Raw genomic sequence first — 19,631 nt, forward strand, 5'->3', positions numbered from 1 at the left:
AAGTAAAACTCATTAAATCCATGATCAACTTATGATATTAAATTACTGTGTCATGCCAATAAATCCAAACTCAAGCTAAAGAACACCCGAGGCTCAAGACTTTAGTTTTCTATATTTTCTTTTGTGAACAACTAGCATAAGTTAGTTGTCATCAACACTTTATGTACTTCATTAACAGTTAAAAAAAGAAAAAGGTGCTTAAACAGTTATTATTTTAAATTTATACGAATAACTAGTATAAGTTAGGTTTAATTACGTTTTTGATCCCTCAAATATTGTAATTGTGCAATTTTAATCCCTAAAATTTAAATTGGGTAATTTTAGTCCCTAAAAGATTGTAATTGTGCGATTTTGGTTCTTCAATTTTTAATTAAACAATTTTAGTCCCTCAAATATCCTAATTGTGCGATTTTACTCTCTCCCATTAAAAATTTAATAATTCTAATATATATATATATATATATATATATATAATATTTTAAAATTATATAATTATTTATCTAATCAAGTTAACGCATATTATAACTTTCTTCAATGTATCAAATGATATATATTTATTTTTAATAAATAAATAAAATTTATATATTATTATTTTTATAATATTACTGATAAGTTAATATCAATAATATTATTATTATATTTATAGATAAACTAATAATTTGATAAATATAATTTATTATATATTAATATACTTTTACAAAAATATAAGTATATTAATTAGAAATATACATATATTTTCTTATATATTTATATTTTTGTAAAAATATATTAACATATACTAAGTCATATTTATCAAATTATTATTTTATCTATAAATATACTAAAAGTATTATTGATATTAATTTATCAATAATATTAAAATACTAATAATATATATATTTTATTTATTTAGTAATAATAAATATATATCATTTATATATTAACAAAAATTATAATATACATTAACTTGAATAGATAAATAATTGTATAATTTTAAAATATTGTATATATATATATATATATTAAAATTATTAAATTTTTAATAGAAAAGACTAAAATCGTACAATTATGATATTTGAGGGATTAAAATTATTCAATTAAAAATTAAAGGACTAAAATCATACAAATAAAATCCTTTAAGAACTAAAATTATCCAATTAAAACTTTGAGGATAAGTTAATTGCGCATAAATGATAATTCTTGTAAAAATATCCCTTCAAAAGCAGTATGTGTCCTAGAATGAAGGTCTCAGCACCAAATTAAGGATACCACTGTTGGGCCTTATGTTGCAGAAACATGTTCACATGTTTTAAGAGGGAATCGATAGGGATATCAGCCAGTTAAAACTTTTAAGCCCCGAGTTTGACGGATATTAATTGAAATGGAAATGTCCATTTCAGTCTTGACTATTGTGTAATGACCAAAAATAACTCATACATGTCCTCCACCAAAAGATTAACTCATGCATTTTAATTTAATGAAAAAGAAAACTTATGAAAAAGTGTCAAATTTATTTTAATTTATAAGAGAAACTCGTATCATTTTACTTTCTTATTTATTTCTCATATTTTCTTTTCAAATAAATACTTAAAAAAATTTATCCAATCGGGATCAACTTATTGAATAACGTTACAGCAATATTTTTTGGTTACAAAATAGATGTACAAAGACTTCAATTCGATCTTCGTTACTCCGCTGGTGTAAACTTTCCTACCTATTTAAAAAAAAAAAAAAAAAAAAAAAGTACTCCTGCATCGTCGTATATCCTAATGTGTCGTTTTTAGAATCCATGATTTAAAAATCACAAAGGTGGTGAACTATTTGGTTGAATCCTATAAATAACAGATTCAAATCCTATTGTGTGCAAGTAACATGACAGTGCTGCTTTATGAAAGAAAGAAAAATTAAAACTAACCTGAGCAAATCTAAATCTATAAATAAACTACTCTAGTAGATATATGTTTCTCTACATATATACCAATCATTTCATCAGCTTAGTTTTAATATGTTGTGCAATTCTTTATTCAAAATCACAACTATCACATGTCTCAATCATAGGTCGTTCATCTTGATCATAATGCCAAGTTTTACACCAGATAGATATGTCCTTTCTTTTCTAGTTTCTCTAAGCCTTCAAGAGGTGGAACTTATATACACCTGCTAATATTTCCATCTCCCCTTTCAATAGCATATAAAAGCAAGGGAGATTCAAATTTCAAGGTGAAACTTTTCATCAGCAGCCACCACTTGCAGGTTCAATTGAACTGAACAACCCATTGCCTCTTAGTTGCATGCAATGATCTTCAGCATCAGCTTGGGCACATATGATCACCACTGACAACCCATTGTAGTGTGCTTCTTGCATGATGTTAACTGCATTATCAAGGGTCATTCCAGGGATGACCTTCATCAGTACTTGGACCACGTATTCCCGTTTATTGAAGTTGTCGTTGTGCAATATTACACGATAAGGCGGTGCCGTTTTCCTTGATTTCCTGCACATCTTAGAAAAACCAGAATCAAATATTTTCTTTCTTTCATTTTATCTTGCAAAGATAGAAATAGTTACATATCCATGAGATATCCCAGAAAATAAGCAACTCAGCATCCAAGGTTCTGTTCATTTTTTCAAAATGACCAGCCAAATTATTTTGAAGAAAATGGGGAAAAGGAAAAAGAAACTAGTTTGATGTATATCTATTACCATCTTTGTTCTTCCACAAGACACTTTCACCTGTTTTAGGCTGGGTTTTACTGAAAATGACAACATAACTTGAAAAAACTCTCCATTTTCCCATTGTTTATTGGCAAATATTTTCAAATATTGAATGTTTTATGTACTTATTAATACCATTATATAAAAATGATACATCTTTTGATAACTGTTTTTAGCTTCCACTTTTATATAGACATTTTTGCCCCTTAATTATTCTTGAACTCTCAAGGATAAAATGGGGAAAGAAAGAGGAACAGAAGCGCACAATAACAGTTTTGGTTTACACATTTTATTTGACCATTTTAGTTTTCAACAACAAAAACGTAAATGTAAATCACTCACCCCTCTTCACTGTCAAGTAGTCAGTAAACATAAACCACCCACCGTTCTGTTATTGTCTACTGCACTTTCATTGTCGCGTATAATTACTTCTATTATCTCTATTTTTTTATTTATTTTTATTTTTTAAATAAATATTTAGAGGTACAAAGCGCCTCTTTCCCCCTAATACATTGTAATGATGATCCTCTCGAATCTTGATGTCACATTCAGAAAAACAAAGGTGCAAAATAAAATTTACCAGATCAGTAAATCATAATTTTAAGACCAATAGTCAAAATTCCTGCTTACTTCAAATCAAATTCAGACTCACGGCCAGGAGCGACTTTTTCGATAACTGGCTTTTCCAGCAGCCCACCTCCTTTACCAGGTCCTGTTGCCAATACAGCCATGGGTACACAAAGATTGGAGTATGGTCCTTTACAAAATGAATTTGTGTCCCCTGAAATGCAAATCTTCAGTATGTATGTATACCTGAAGCACTCAACCATATACTTAGGATACAATACAGCACGGTTTCATCATTGCTAAAAAATCCAATAACAAAATAAGTAGTGAAACAAATGAGATATTATACTAGTCAGAAAAAAAAATGCTCGCTGACTAATTGAACATTTATTAGGAATAAATTTCTAAAGGCATCACAAAATATGCATAAATAAGAAGAAAAAAAATATACACTAATTCCCACACACACAGACAGACACAGATAAAAAGTAAAGGCATGAAAACTACCAAAAAGGAATGAAAACAAAGGCTCTGAAAAAATGTGCAGCATATACACCCCTTAAACTTCAAAATAAGTAGTGAAACAAATGAGATGTTATACTAGTCAGAAAAAAAACTGCTCTCCCTGACTAATTGAACATTTATTAGGAATAAATTTATAAAGGCATCACAAATATGCTTAAATAAGAAAAAAAATATATACACTAGTTCCCACGCACACAGACACACACAAAGATAAAAATTAAAGGCATGAAAACTACCAAAAAGGAATGAAAACAAAGGCTCTGAAAAAATGTGCAGCATATACACCCCTTAAACTTCAAGGAATAAGTACCCACCATGAACTTTTAAATCTTTCAACAATGCTCTTGAATTTTGCAAAAAGTAGGAATAAATCCTTTCATCTAGGTCTAAGAATTTATTTGTTATCTGCATATGAGCTGAAAGTACTGGATAGGCAAAGGGGAAAGGGAGCCATCCTGATGGACAATTGAACTTCCAATTTCATCATCAGTTCATCACAGCCAAATCTTAAAAGACTTGAGCACTTGCCAATTGGGCAAGAAGCTTTGGCAGATCTAACAATTTCTATTAATCAAAATGTTACTAATAACTTGTCATTAGATTGAAATTTTTAAAATGACTTCATATTTAATACTTCAAAAATGGAAGCATTTAAACACAATTGAAGTTTTATTTTGATGTGAATTATGGGATCAACATGAATGAAATGGGTTAGGCGAAGAGTATTAGCCATTTACGTGATTATTGCATGATAAATAAAATTTTGTTAAAATAACCAAAAAAAATGCTGTTGGTAATATGAAGTTCATGGAGACTATTACCAAATAGTTTAACCTTAAAGACAATGATTAAATAGTACAGACATGGCAGTGAGAGAATTGTAACCAAATCAACTACGATCAGTGAACTGCACGAATGGCTAATTTCACAGCATCAAATAATTTCACATAATTCAATCGCCAGAAAATCCACCATTTGATGAAAGTCTCTTTTTCTTTTGAACTTCAATACCCAAGACTCAAATTTAACTAATGTTGTTTACTATCTTCTAAAGTTGTAATATTATGTATTTTTTCTAAGTTCTGACTGACAATTATATAAGAGGACCAATTTCTAGCAATACTGGATGATAAAAACCTTGAGAGAATCACACCACAAAATCTAACTGTTGTATTTGGGGAGCCTAAGGCCTTAAAAACCCCACACTATAATCCCATATTTCCAACTTGGGATTCAAGTCCCATATCTTGTGTTGGGAATGCGATTGGATCCTAACACTGGATAACATTGCTACTAATCGCCATCACAGGGTGTCATTCAGTGTAAAGTGCAAACCCTTTCTATACAAAAGAAAAAAGCTTGCAAAAGAGAATAAATTAAACACCAAGATATGGCACAAGAATGTTATATCACAATAATTCACCATTGTAATTTGCAAATGTACGATTAAAAACATCACAATAGAAACATTACTAAACCCAGTCTCAATCATTATATAAACCATTAACATCACCATTTGGTTAGAAGGGTTCATCAAAGTGAAACCTACTCACAGCCTCAGGCACTTGCACTTATAACATCAGCTTGATGTTGATACATCAATTTACTTTTCATAGATATACCTAATACCCAATACTTAACAATATATAGGACCACAGGTTATCTGGGTCTACATTTTAGTTCCCACTGTACTAGAAGGGAAGCATTGCTAATTTTCTACAGCAGGTGCAACTGTTAAGACAGTCCTATGTGCCACGTTCAGTTAAACTTCTCGAAAGGTTTACTCGCTTTAACCAAAATTCTTAAGAAATAAAACAAAGCAAAATAAATAAATACATAAAACCGTATGCACAATCCAATTCTAGCGAGGAAAGAACTGAGGTATGAAATCTATAAACTATGCTAACCCAATTCCCAAAAACTGCAACTTTATGCCTGTATCAAAGAATTGCAGCTTGTGAACTACTTCTGACTGCTAAAACATCCACACTAGTCAACAAATTCAACAATAAAAAAAGGTTTTTAATTTTGTTTTGCAGAGTAAAATGAAAATCCCACAAAATAATAACCAAACCCCAATTCCCCTAAACACCAGAAACTCAAGAACACTTCTAAAGAATTTATTTCAATGAGAAAGAAAAACATTCACATAAGAAAATCAAAAACCACTGCGTTGACGTGCCAAAGAAATCGAAATCTGAGAGAAGAACCTGGTTTGAAGACGTGATTGGGAGAGAGAATTCTCCCACAAATCGCACTCTTCATTTTGCTCTTCTTTGTTTGTGTTCTTTGATATTTTTTTCTTTTCTTTTATGTTTTTGTTCTTGGTCTCAGTGTAAACGTGTGTAATAAATAAATGAAAAATGCAAGAAAAAATAATATGGAATAGGGGGAAATTAGGATTGAAAACTGGTGGACTGAGAAAATGACACGTGTACACTTAAAACACTAGCTGCCACTTTCCGAAAACTAAGAAGAAATTTGAACACTTCATCTTTATCTATATTTGTTTCTAAAAAACAAAAGTTTTATCAATTTTATTAGGTGAATTTCATGTCACGAACATATCAAGTGTCTGAACCAAAAGAAATATAACAAATTATATATATAAAGATATTACTAAGACTTTTTTCAAATATATTCTTTTTTTTTATTATTTAAATAATTTGGATTTCTTTTTATTTACCTAAATAATCTGCATTTTCGATTCTCGTAAAAAATCGATTACTGGATAACCGACTTCTCAATAACATTTTGAAAAAAAAATTTCAAAAGCCCATTGAGAAATTGGTTACCCAATAATCGATTTCTCATGAGTCCAATTTTTTTTTTTGCATTTTTTGTTTTTTGATTTAAAATTTTTTTAATTTATTTTAATTTTCAAATTTTGGAAATGATTTTTTATAATTAAATTATATATTTTTTATTTTGAAATAATTAATATTATAATTATATATAAAAATTAAAAATTATGTATAATATTTTTAAATTTATGTTAAAAATAAAGATAATGTTAAAAGTTATTTATTTTATTAAAAAAGAAATTTATTTAAAATATAGAGATTATTTAATTTAAAATTCATAAATAAAATATAAATAATAATATATTTTTAAATAATAAAATTATATTTTAATATATAAAAAATTTAATAATATAATTTAGTAAATAATTTGTTAAAATTATAAATATGTAAAATTTAATTTTTTATTTTCCTTTAATTTAAGACATAGGAAATGATGCAGAGTGTCATTGATTTATAGTGTCATTGATGTAGAGTATCATTGATTTAAACTTGTCAGGAATCTAATGATTTAATCATAAATGTCATTCATGTAAAATGTTATTGATTTACACGCGTCAAGAATCTAATATTTTAGTCATAAGTGTCATTGATGCAAAGTGTCATTGATTTATGCGTGTCAAAAATCTAATGTTTTAGTCATGAGTATCATTGATTCAGAGTGTCATTGATGCAGAATTTCAGGAATCTAATGCTTTAGTCATGAGTATCATTGATGCAAAGTGTCATTGATGTAGAGTGTCATTAATGCATGCGTGTCAAGAATCCAATACCTTTAGTGACAAGTGTCATTGATTAAACCCTATCTCTACCTTTTATTTAAATGAGACCATTCTTTGTTTCAAATGTAGAGTGCAATTGAGCCAAGTATTCTTGTTTTCAAATCCAGATATAGAAACTCTTTGTCTACTACAATGTCTTCTTCTTTCAGTGTGTTAGTCTTTTTTAATGGTGAAATCACTTAAACAAATAAAGGGGATACTTTTGTATCCTCTAACCCAATGTTTTTCTTAGTTAATCCACGTATCACACTTGATGCATTGAAAGCCAAGATCCAAAGAAGACTCAACTTACCACAACCACATTCAGTTGATCAACTTTACTTCCAATATCCACAAGTGGTAGGCGAAAGAATGCTTAATTTTTGAGTTGTCAAGCTTACTGACGATGAAGACGTTCATGGAATGATTCAAATGGTTCGTAGCCATAAACTTCTTCCTTTTGCTCAACTATATGTGGATCTCTCACCAATAAATAACAATCCTCCACCTTCCTATGAAAACCAACATTCTTCCTATGAAAACCAATCTTATTCCTATGAAAACCTTTTTCTTGTCAAAACCAACCTTCATAAGACAAATTTCATCCACATACAAGTTCATTCACCCACTTAGATTTTACCCCTTTTTTCAAAGCACCTATGACTCACCATACCTAAACGATAATCCTTTACCACATGGATCCTTTACCAACCTCCTTATATTTGGAGTCCCACAAGAAGAAGAAGAAGAAGAATAAGAAGAAGAAGAAGAACAAGAACAAGAAGGAGTTTCTGAAGTTGGAGTTCCTAAAGAAGAAGTCGGTCCTTTTACTGAAGGTGAAGACAATGCAAGACTCCAATAAGATGAACAAGATCTTGTTCTACATCAACCTCAACATGTAGGCACATCTTCAACCATATTCAGTTTCCCATCACACATGCATAATGTAGATTTACAAACAGATTTTACCGACCCAAAGTACTTGACCATGTTAACGTTGAGCATGCTCCTGACACCCTGTTTCAGGGCATGACTTTCGACACAAAGGAGGATGTCCAACATGTTTTAAATGCGTGCCATATAAAGGAAGGTTTGTATTACAAGGTGGAGAAATCATCACCAACATTAATTGTTGCACGATGTGTTAATACTAGATGTGATTGGAGGTGTAGAGCAGTTTTCATTAATAAAAGCCAAAAGTTGGAGGTTCGTAAGCTATCAAGTGAATATTTTTGTTCATCCCCTATTAACACACAAGATCATGTCAACCTTGGCTATGTATATATTAGCAAAAGTATTCTTGCATTGGTGGAGAGTGATCCATCAATTTTAATTCCAACAATAATAACACATAAAAAATGATGAAGGGTACATAATTTAATACTACAAAGCATGGATTGCAAAGTAAAAGGCAATTGAAGACTTACATGGCAATTGGGAACAATCTTACCATGATTTACCCAAGTTGCTCAATGTCATGACAATATTTCTTAATGGATTTGTTGTTGAGAAGCAAACAAGACTACTATACAACCAACAAGGTGAGATGGTTCATCATTATGTTTAATTCCATAAAGTATTTTGGACATTTAAACCTTGTATCGATGGGTTCAAATACTACAAACCCATTGTTCAAGTTGATGGCACATTCTTGTATGGAAAATAAAAAGGAACTCTCCTCGTGGTCGTGGCTCAAGTTGGTAACAACAAAATCTTTCCAATTGCCTTTGTCATTGTTGACGGTGAAATAACAGATGCATGGTTTTTCTTTCTACATTACCTAAAAATACATGTTTTCCCTTAAGATGGTCTTTGATTAATTTCTGACAAGCATGAGTCCATCAAAAATGCCTACGCTAGACAAGGTAGTGGTTGGACACTAGAGAATTCAATGCATGTGTTTTGTATTCTCCATACTGCCCAAAACTTTATGAGACATTTCAAGAATGCATAAAGAAAAAAATTAATCATCAACATGGGTATGTAGTTCTTTTTTATTTCAAACTTATCATTAATTATTTTTATTTGTTTGACCATATTTCAACAATACTAAATTGTTCATTTTTTATTCATCTAATTTCACAGCTTATGGGATGACTGAGCCAAGATTCAATTACTACTACAACACACTAAGGATCGAACCAAAAACTGAAGGTGTAATTAAATGGCTCAACACTATACCAAAAGACAATAGAGTCTTACATGGAACGGTGACCGACAATGGGGACACATGACTATCAACTTGGCAGACGTAATAAATTCCATTCTTAGAAAAATAAGAAATTTACCAATTTCTGCAATTATCATGTCAACTTATAAGAGATGTAATGCCTCCAAAGAGGGAAGAAAGTCGATGCTAAACTCAAGGCTGACCAACTTTATACTTAAATAATCAATAGGGCCATGAGAAATGCAGAATCAAAGGCTAATAGTCATCATGTCCTTGAATTTGATTGTCGCATTACACATTTTCTAGTGCAAGAGACCATTAACCCAAGGGAAACATGGCCGCCTAGAAATTTCACCATTAGACTGCATGACAAGTGGTGTGACTGCGGGAAATTCCATAAGCTACACATGCCATGCTCCCATGTTGTTGCTATATGTGATGGAAGAGCATGGACCAAGGGTCCAACCACTAGAGCTATGGCTAGGAGGTTACTTGAAGATTTGATTGCTTCAGAGCTTGGTGGGCCTAGGGTACTCTTTACATGGGCTTTACAGTGACCAACATGTTACTATCTTTAATGAGTAGTATAGGTTTTACTTTTATTGGTCTTGTATTTTGCACCACTTAGAATAAGATTTTGGCCTTAGGCTTCATGGGCCTATTTTTGGGATTTATAGGCCTTTGGGCTTTTGGTACCCAATATTGGGCTTATTTTGAATCAACTGGTTAAAAAAGATGCACCATTTGAATGGAAAGACAAACAAGACCAAGCATTTCAAGTTTTGAAAGACCAACTCACAAATGCACCCATACTAGCTCTACCCGATTTTTCAAAAACTTTTGAGCTAGAATGTGATATATCTGGAATTGGCATAGGTGATGTGTTGTTGCAAGAAGGGCATCCAATTGCATATTTTAGTGAAAAACTAAAAGGTGTCTCCCTCAACTACCCCACCTATGACAAAGAGTTGTATGCTTTGGTCAAGGCCCTACAAACTTGGGAACCTACTTAGTGTCCAAAGATTTTGTAATACATAGTGATCATGAATCACTAAAGTATTTAAAGGTCCAAGGTAATTTAAATAAAAGACATGAAAAATGGCTAGAATTTCTTGAACAGTTTCCTTATATTATTAAATTCAAGAAGAGTAAAGCTAATATTGTGGTCGTTGCCTTATCAAGGAGACACACTTTACTTGTGTCTCTTGGAACCCAAATTCTTGGCTTTGATAATATTAAGGAAATTTATGGGAAAGATATAGATTTTGCAAGTATTTATTCATCTTTCCAACAAAAAGAAATCAATGATTTTTACATGGCTGAGGGGTATTTGTACAAAGAAGGCAAGTTATGTATACCCCAAGGATCCATGCAAAAATTATTGATCAAAGAAAGCCATAAAGGTGGTCTTATGGGGCACTTTGGAGTTGACAAGACTCTAAATTTACTTAAAGAGAAATTTTTCTAGCCCTATATGAGAAAAGAGGTCCAAAGGCATTGTCTTAGATGCATAACTTATTTACAAGCTAAATCTAAAATAATGCCTCATGGCACCTATATACCTTTACTTGTTGCTTCTTCTCCTTGGGTAGATATTAGCATGGATTTTGTGCTAGGATTGCCTAGGACCCAAAGGGGAATGGATTCTATTTTTGTGGTAGTGGACCGATTTAGTAAGATGCCCATTTTATTCCATGCCACAAAGTAGATTGTAGACACCCAATTTCGTCTAGGGGCATACAAACAAGAGAATGGACCTCTGTTACGAAGGGAAGGAGCTCCCGAAGCATGCAAACGACAAGATAGGACTAGAGGACCCATTAAGCTAATTTTAAAAGACTGGAACGGGCTGTTCCGAAAATCGGAACGGGCCGTTCCAAGTTTTTAAAAGAGCCATCAACCCTAATTTGGAACGGGCTGTTCCTAGATTGGAATGGGCCGTTCCAAGATTGGAACAGCCCGTTCCAAACTCTTCAAAAGAAGGCTAAACCTATAACTGGAACGGGCCGTTCCAAGTTATAAAACAAGCCTAAAGAACCTTGTCCGGAACGCCTGTTCCAGCACAGCCAAGTATGTGTTAATTATGTCTCTGGAACGGGCCATTCCAATTTCAGAACGGGCCGTTCCAGTTACAAATTTAACCCACAACGGCCATATCCAGAACGGGCCGTTCCGATTTTGGAACGGGCCGTTCTGGACCCTTTCTGAAGTCTATAAATAGACAGCTGGGGCTCATTTCTTAGGACTCTAAAATTCCGTCCAGACTCCTTAGAGCACGAAATTTCTCTCTTTTTCTCTCTCTCCCTCTCTTTTGTATTTCTTGATTTTTGAGTAAAACATTGGTGGCGACTCCATGAACTCATTTTTCAAAACCATTAATTAAGGATTAGTCTGGTGTCCAGGCATTCCTTAATTGATGAGACTTTTAAAAGGATGTCTAAACCATTAGTCGCGAGATTGGAAATTTTCGGGTTGCGACATAGATGATACAAGCAACATTGCAAAACTTTTCTTTAGAGATGTGGTTAAACTTCACAGGCTTCCTAAGTCCATAGTGTCTGATAGAGATACCAAGTTCCTAAGCCATTTTTGGATAGTGTTGTGGTCAAGGCTAGAAAATGAATTACTTTTCTCTACTACTTGTCATCCTCAAACTGATGGCCAGACAGAGGTAGTCAATAGATCTCTATCCACTATGCTTAGGGTAGTCTTAAAAGGAAACCATTGGGATGAGTATTTGTCCCTTATAGAATTTTCCTATAATAGGGTAGTCCACAAAACTACCAATATTTCTCCTTTTGAGGCTGTGTATGGATTTAACCCTTTAACTCCATTGACTTGATACCCCTTCCTGATGTTAATAATTTTATTCATAAAGAAGGGACTTCAAGGGTTGATTTTGTTAAAAGATTGCATGAAAGGGTTAAATTACAAATACAACAACAAAATGAGAAATATGCTAAAGCTAATAATAAAGGCAAAAGAGATGTGATCTTTGAGGAAGGAGACTAGGTTTGGCTTCATTTAAAAAAAGAGATTTCAACAAAGGAGGAAGTCTAAACTCAGTCTCCGAGGAGATAAACCCTTTCAAGTCTTACAATATATCAATGATAACGCTTATAGGCTTGATTTACCCTCTGATTATGGTGTTAGCCCTACTTTTAATGTAAGTGATTTAAAACCTTTTGTAAGAGCTAGTGATGATGAGGATGAGTCTTTAGATTCGAGGATGAATCCTTCTCAAGAGGGAGGGGATGATGGAAGAGCATGAACCAAGGGTCCAACCCCTAAAGCTATGGCTAGGAGGTTACTTGAAGATTTGACTGCTTCAGAGCTTGGTGGGCCCAAGGTACTCTTCACATGAGCTTTACAGTGACCACCATGTTACTATCTTTAATGATTAGTATAGGTTTTACTTTTCTTGGTCTTGTATTTTGGACCACTTAGAATAGGATTTTGGGCCTTAGGCTTCATGGGCCTATTTTTGGGCTTTATGGGCCTTTGGGCTTTTGATACCCAATATTGGGCTTATTTTGTTTCTTTTATTATTTCCTATTGATTGTATTTGGTTGTCCATTGTATTTAGGCCATTAGAGTAGGAATATTGGAGGAATACTAGAATAGGTCAAGGAGACTAAATCTAGGTTTCATTTAGAAGTCATTTAACATGAATTTGGAGTCACATGTTTTAAGCCTAGTGGGGTTGAACATGTGCATGGCAAATCCACTCTAAATGCCTCCTAAATCTCATTTAAAATTCAAATCTTTTGGCGCCAATGGTGCAAGCTTGAGTCTGGCGCCACTTGCTTGCTTTTGGATCTATATATAGCCTAAACCTCCCATTTGTAAACACTTTGACATTTATGAGAATTCTGAAATGACACACCGATCTATATTTTTCATCATCTCATTTCATCTTCAGCCAATTCTCTCCCAAAGTCACCGAAAAGTTCATAGTGTTAGCCTTAGGAATCCTAGTTTCTAAGCTTGGTCATGAGATTTCCTTTGTGATCCTTGCTAGAATACTTCCTTCTTAGCATAGGTTCTCTCAAATTCTTTCTCAATTCTGGATCATCAATCTGGAATCAAGGTTTCAAGGAAAAAGATCGTAGTTCTTGGAGAAGGAAAAGGAAGAATCTCATCCACTTCACTTACCTACTCCATCAATATGTAAGCATGTTCACCATAATTACAAATCTTACATAGATTAGGTATAAACATTAGAGAATGTTTCAAATGTATATAACGAAATATTTGGTGAACTGTCCAACAATCTTATTGGCCAGATTGTGAAGAACTATAAATCATACTAAATTCGAAAAAGATTAGAAATAAAAAAAGTCATTCCAAGTCATCTAGAATACGCACTAAAATTGATATGGTTGAACCAGAATAACCAAAAAGATGTTATCTATGTAGGAATGTAGGTCACTCTAAGAAAAAATGTCCTTATCATCAAGAGAGTTCAAGTCAACAAGCTTAAATATATAATTTTTATGACCTACATCTAAATTTCAGTTGATTTTGTTGTGTGTCTTTCAAGAATATCATGTTCTGTAATTTTAATTTATCTTTTCATTCCAACAAATTTGTATTTTATTTTAGAGCACCTCCAATGGGGGCTACTTACTGTGTTGCTTAAGAATAAGAAACGGTGCTTACAAAAAATTCTCATTGGAGTGATCCTACATGGCAACCCAATTTCTTAATTTTTTTTCTTTGTTGCTTGTAGAAGCAACAGTGCTTAGCATTGAGAAATTTGAAAAAGAGAAATTTGATTGGTTGATTTAGATCCAAGTGGAATATGTACAGAGGTTTTGAAAATCAAAAAAACAACTAAAACTTCCTTCACCTGGTTCTCCCTCTTTTGGGCATGTGTGTCGTTGTCGCTAAACATCGGGGGGAGGGTTGTCGACACCGGCCGCCGGTCGCTGGTCGCGCATCATCGACGGCGCTTAGCCGTGAGAACCTCTGAGTAGACCCCCTAACCCGAGCTTGCGACCCCACTGTTTAAACAACCTCCGACGCGTGCGCAACCCCTGACAGACCCCCACGCGCGCGGCTCCGCGACTGGACCACCCTCCATGCGCGCGACTCGCGACTGGACCCCCCTACGTGCGGCTTGCGATTGGACCCATTCACCGAGCGCGAGGCCCCTGATCTCCCCACCCCCGCGCTCGGCTCGCGACCGGACCTGCCCCCTTATGCGCGTGCCTCGCGACCAAAACCCCCTGCCCGCGCGCAGCTCCCGACTGGGACCACCCCCCCCCCCCGCAACCCTCGACTGGACATCCCTTCCCTTGCGCGCGCGGCTCCGCAAAGAGAAAGAAAGAGAGACGTTGCTTTGAGAGAAAGCGAGTGAAGAGAAAGAGAATGAGAAGTGAGAGATGTGAGAGAATTTATTATTGTAATTTTTTGTATTTATTTGTATTATGTAATTTATTTTTATTATTGTAATTTTTGGTATTTTTTTATTATTGTAATTTTTGGTATTCTTTTTATTATGTAATTTTTTTTATTATTGTAATTTTTTGTATTTCTTTTATTATGTAATTTTTTTTATTATTGTAATTTTTTAATTATGTAATTTGTTTGGTTAGTTATTCATATTTATATATTATCCATAATAATTAATTTTATAAAATTTTATCATAAAGTGTAGTGTGAGGTGTCAAAAAGTGTAGTATGAGTTGTAAAAAAGTATGGGTACTTATAAGCAATTTCCATTGGAGCAAAAATTGTAAAAATATAGTATGAGTTGCTTATGAGTGACGTGGTACAGTGGGACCCATTTAAAGTGTAACGTAGTAAGGAAATTTTTGAGTTTAGTTGACTCTAGAAAGAGAAAAGTATATAAGGGTTTCTCTGAGAAGGAAACTTCATAAGTTCATTCTCAAAGAAACTAGAGAGAAGTTTTAGAGAGAAGGACTCTGGGTTCATGAGCTCCTTTCTCTCTCAAATTTCTCTGGTTGATTCTTCTTCTTCACTAGATCACTAACTTCTTCTGTCTTTTCTTGGAATTCAGGCTAGGAAGCTTGATTTTGAAGGATTGAAGTTTGGGAGTCGAGCTCGAAGGAAAGTTTTCTTCTTCCCAAATTCTTGGTTGTTTAGAGCCAATCTTCAAGTAAGGGAAGCTAGAATATATGTTGTTTGGTTGCATGGGAGTTTAGGAACTCCATTGATGTATGGAATTCGAGAAGAAGTGGTTGAATCGGGTGATTTCCTCATTTTTGGGGTTTTTTGGGAAAAATGGAGTTTTTGTCAATTTTGATGCATTGATTTGTTGCATGTTGAATCTGAACTCGTTTTTGAGTTGTAGGGAGTTTATACGTTGCATTTCATGAATTGCATGTGGTTGAAGTTGTTGATTTTCAGGTTTTGAAGGGATTTTCGAGGTTTTTGGAGGTTTCTGGTTGAAATTGCACTGAGCACAGTTCTTGGCGTCGGGCGTGCATTCATCCAGGGCCACTAGTGTTAAATCACGCCGGGCGTGTAGAATCTTTGTGAGTCTCTATTTGAGTTTGCGCCAGGCGTGATATTAATGTGCCAGGAGTGACTATGTTGGTCTTTAAGTCTTCATGAAAGTCGTAGCCTTGGATGTTATCTTTCCAATGGCGTTAGAATCACCCAAAAAGGAGGTCTAGAACTCCAGATATGGTTGTTTTAGTGAAGAGGGGTGAAGCTGCCAGAATTGCTTATAGCTGTTGCGGTTTTTAGAATTTTTAACAAGGTAGATGAAAGAATTAGGACTTGGTGTCTTCATGAGAGTTGTAGGGAATCTTCTTATCCTTCATATGAGATAAGGATGAGCATGGTAGGAGTAGAATAACTCCTAATACGCTGTTTTATGTGAAGGTTGTCATTTCACAAGAAGTGATTTGGTTAAGTTGAAAGTTGTTTTAGGTGCTTAGGTTGATTGGTGTTGTTTGGGTGGGTAAGTTGGCATGATAGATGGGTTGTAAACATGTAGTATGAGTTGTGTTATGCGATGAAAATGTTGTGTGTTGATAATATTGATTAATGATGTTGTTTGGTGATGTTTTTGTGATGAAGATGGGATGTAAATGAGATACATGTTGTAGTTGAATTGTGGAGTTGTGTAGTTGTGTATAGGTGTTAAATGAGTTGTTGTGCTAAATAGAAATGTGTTGAATATGTGATATGCTGTTTAAGTTGTTGAACTAAGATGTGTTGCTGAGTTGATTATGCTATTTAAGTTGTTGAGCTATGTTGTGTTGCTGAGTTGATCATACTATTTAAGTTGTTGAGCTGAGCTGTGCTGTTGATTTGATCATGCTATTTAAGTTGTTGAGCTGGGCTGTGCTGTTGATTTGATCATGCTATTTAAGTTGTTGAACTAAGCTGTGTTGTTGAGTTAATTATGTTGTTTAAGTTGTTGAGTTGAGCTGTGTTGTTGAGTTGATCAAGCTGTTTAAGTTGTTGAGCTGAGTTGTGCTGTTGATTTGATCAGGCTGTTTAAGTTATTGAACTGAGTTGTGTTGTTGATTTGATCATGCTGTTTAAGTTGTTGAGCTGATCTGTGCTGTTGAGTTGTATGCTGATTAAGCTGGGATGATGAGTTATTGATCACTAGGACTAGGGGAGATGTTTTCGAAGTTGCTCATCTCATTGTGTGGATTGAGAAAGTTGTGGTGCTCAGAGAGCCCAATTTGTTGAAAACCCTCCTTGGGAAGCTGTCCCTTAGAGTGGACTTTGTGTTGTTCTCCTCTAGGACTTAGTTGGTCCCATGTGTGGGTAAGGTCGAGACACACGTGTACAAAGCGACCACGATATAGGGGTCAGGTCGAGCTATACCGATTACAAGCGGCCAATTTGAGTAAAGTACGCAGTCGGGAACTTAGTTCCTAACCGAGTATCGGAGGGTTGTAGTATTTGGAGGATAGTCGGTAGGCTAATCCCATAGATAGCTTAGTTGAGCTAGCTAATGCCATGGTAGGCCTAAACCCAGCTATTTTATCCTAACATAGTACTATACTTCCTTATTTAAGTGGCAAAGTCTGAGAAATCATTGTCGTGCTGTGGATTGGTATCCAAATTTGTTGTTTACCTAGCAAACCCAAAAAGGTTCTTTGCTATCGGTTCGGTAGGACCTAGCTACTTAGACTGCTCACCCATGTTGTAGGAGATCTCCGAGTTGAAATGCGTGACGACGCATAAGCTGTTAATGTGTTTAATTGATGTTGATATGAGTTGTATATATGTTATTGTGTTGTTAAGTTATGATTGTGTTGTATGTTGACCCTGTTGAGGATGATGATAGTGTTGTTATGATGTAAGTTGCTTATTTGTATACAAGTTGATGATGATGCTAGCGTTGCTAGATTACCTGTGTTGTAAGTTGCTTTTAAACATGTGTTGTTGAGAGGTGTGCAATACATGTGATGGTTATTGTTATGATGAATATGGTAACTATTCCAATGGTTTGTACAGTAGTTGCGTTGAAGTGTTGCTACAGTGTTGATATGTTGAATCAAGTTGAAATGATGTTAAGATGTATAGTATATGTGTTGTCGTCTTCTATGTTGGATGTGAAGATGATTATATAGTTGGTGTGTTGCATATTTAATTATTATAAGTTGTTTATTGTCTCTAGCTTACCCTTGCATGTTTTCATGTGGTTTGGACTGTGATGATCATACGATGTATGGGAGCAGGGCAGGGATAGGCGTGGAGATAGTTGCTAGAGGCCGCAGGAGGTACCTGGAGTTGAATTTTTTTGTAGGCTACCTTATAGTAGCATATTTTGTTGTATATAGCTGGTTGCTGTTGGTTGCTTGATTAACAACTAATTATTTTAATATACTATTTTAGTATATATATTCCAGTAGTGTGTAGTGTTGTTCCGTAGTGTAACGGCCACGGCGGGTCGTTACATAAAGTGGTTGGGAGTTGCTTATAAGCAACTCCCATTGTAGATGCTCTTACCATTTCTAATATTTAATAAAATAATATTGTCATTTATTTAATAATAAATTTAATTATCTATAATTATTAATACAAAATTAATATATTAAATAAATTATACATATTTACAAATATAACAAATTAATTATTAAATTACATTATTTAATTTTCTATATTTTATAAATTTAATTTAAATAATAAAATCAATTAAAAAAAATTAAATATAAGTATAATATTGAATTCTGAAATTTAAAAATAAGTATAATATTAATTTCATTATTAAATATTATTCTTTAAAAAATATATAATTTAAATATTAAATATTAAATATATTTTTCATATTCTGAACATTAAAATAATTTAAAATAATTTTAAAATTTTTTAAAAACTAAAAAAAGAACAAATAGGCCCATGAGAAATTGGGATTTTGACTTTTTTTTTTTAATTCTATTGAGAAGCTGGTTGTAACCGATTTCTCACTTGGACCACAAAGTGGATTACTTGGATAAATAAAAACGGGTCCAAGTTATTTAAATATATAAATAAAAATATATATTAAAAAAAAGTCTATTACTAACTGTGTAAATCTTTTATATCAATATTTAATTAAAAATTGTTATACGATAAATTTGTTAATTTTAATAATAATCATCTTTAAAATTTTATTAAAGTTCACGTTAATTAATTGATATCGTAAAATGTTTTATAATGAAAATGTATATACATTAAAATCATCCAGTTATACCTAAATAACTTAGATTAATTTTTATATTATTAATAACTTTAAATATAATGTAATTTTGTCAGTTTATTAAATTATAATTATATATTATTTTTAATTATCTCTGTCAAATTTTATAAAATTAGATAATGATAATAGATAATAAAGTTAGATAATTATAAACATAAATTTGAATGTTGATTGAGATAATGATTTTTAAATATTATTTATTTGAAAGAAAAATTCAATCTAATGGTGAATTTTAAAATTAAATTATATAATTAAAAAGCATTAAATAGTGTAAGAGTGATAAAAATTACATCAATATAACTTTATATCTTCACTTCCAACTTTAAGTTAATTGAATGTTAACTTTGTCATATTTTTTAGGTTTACAATTAATGCTTCGCAAATTATTATTTTTTTAACAATATTGGTTCAATATGATTATCTACATCGATTTTAG

The 19,631-nt window shown here is 33.0% G+C and overlaps 1 protein-coding gene across 1 annotated transcript; it reads right to left on the reverse strand.

Moving 5' to 3' along the window:
• Positions 1-1,973: 1,973 nt before the first annotated feature.
• Positions 1,974-6,157, reverse strand: LOC109814584 (ATP-dependent Clp protease adapter protein CLPS1, chloroplastic). Its single transcript, XM_020379042.3, has 3 exons — positions 5,998-6,157; positions 3,326-3,476; positions 1,974-2,474 (listed from the first exon to the last, which is right to left on the reverse strand). The coding sequence occupies exons 1-3, from the start codon at positions 6,050-6,052 to the stop codon at positions 2,213-2,215; spliced, it is 468 nt and encodes a 155-aa protein (XP_020234631.1). The 5' UTR covers positions 6,053-6,157; the 3' UTR covers positions 1,974-2,212.
• Positions 6,158-19,631: the final 13,474 nt, after the last annotated feature.

Source organism: Cajanus cajan, chromosome 11 (assembly GCF_000230855.2).
Source record: "Cajanus cajan strain Asha chromosome 11, NIPB_CcT2T_4, whole genome shotgun sequence".
Lineage (NCBI taxonomy): Eukaryota > Viridiplantae > Streptophyta > Magnoliopsida > Fabales > Fabaceae > Cajanus > Cajanus cajan.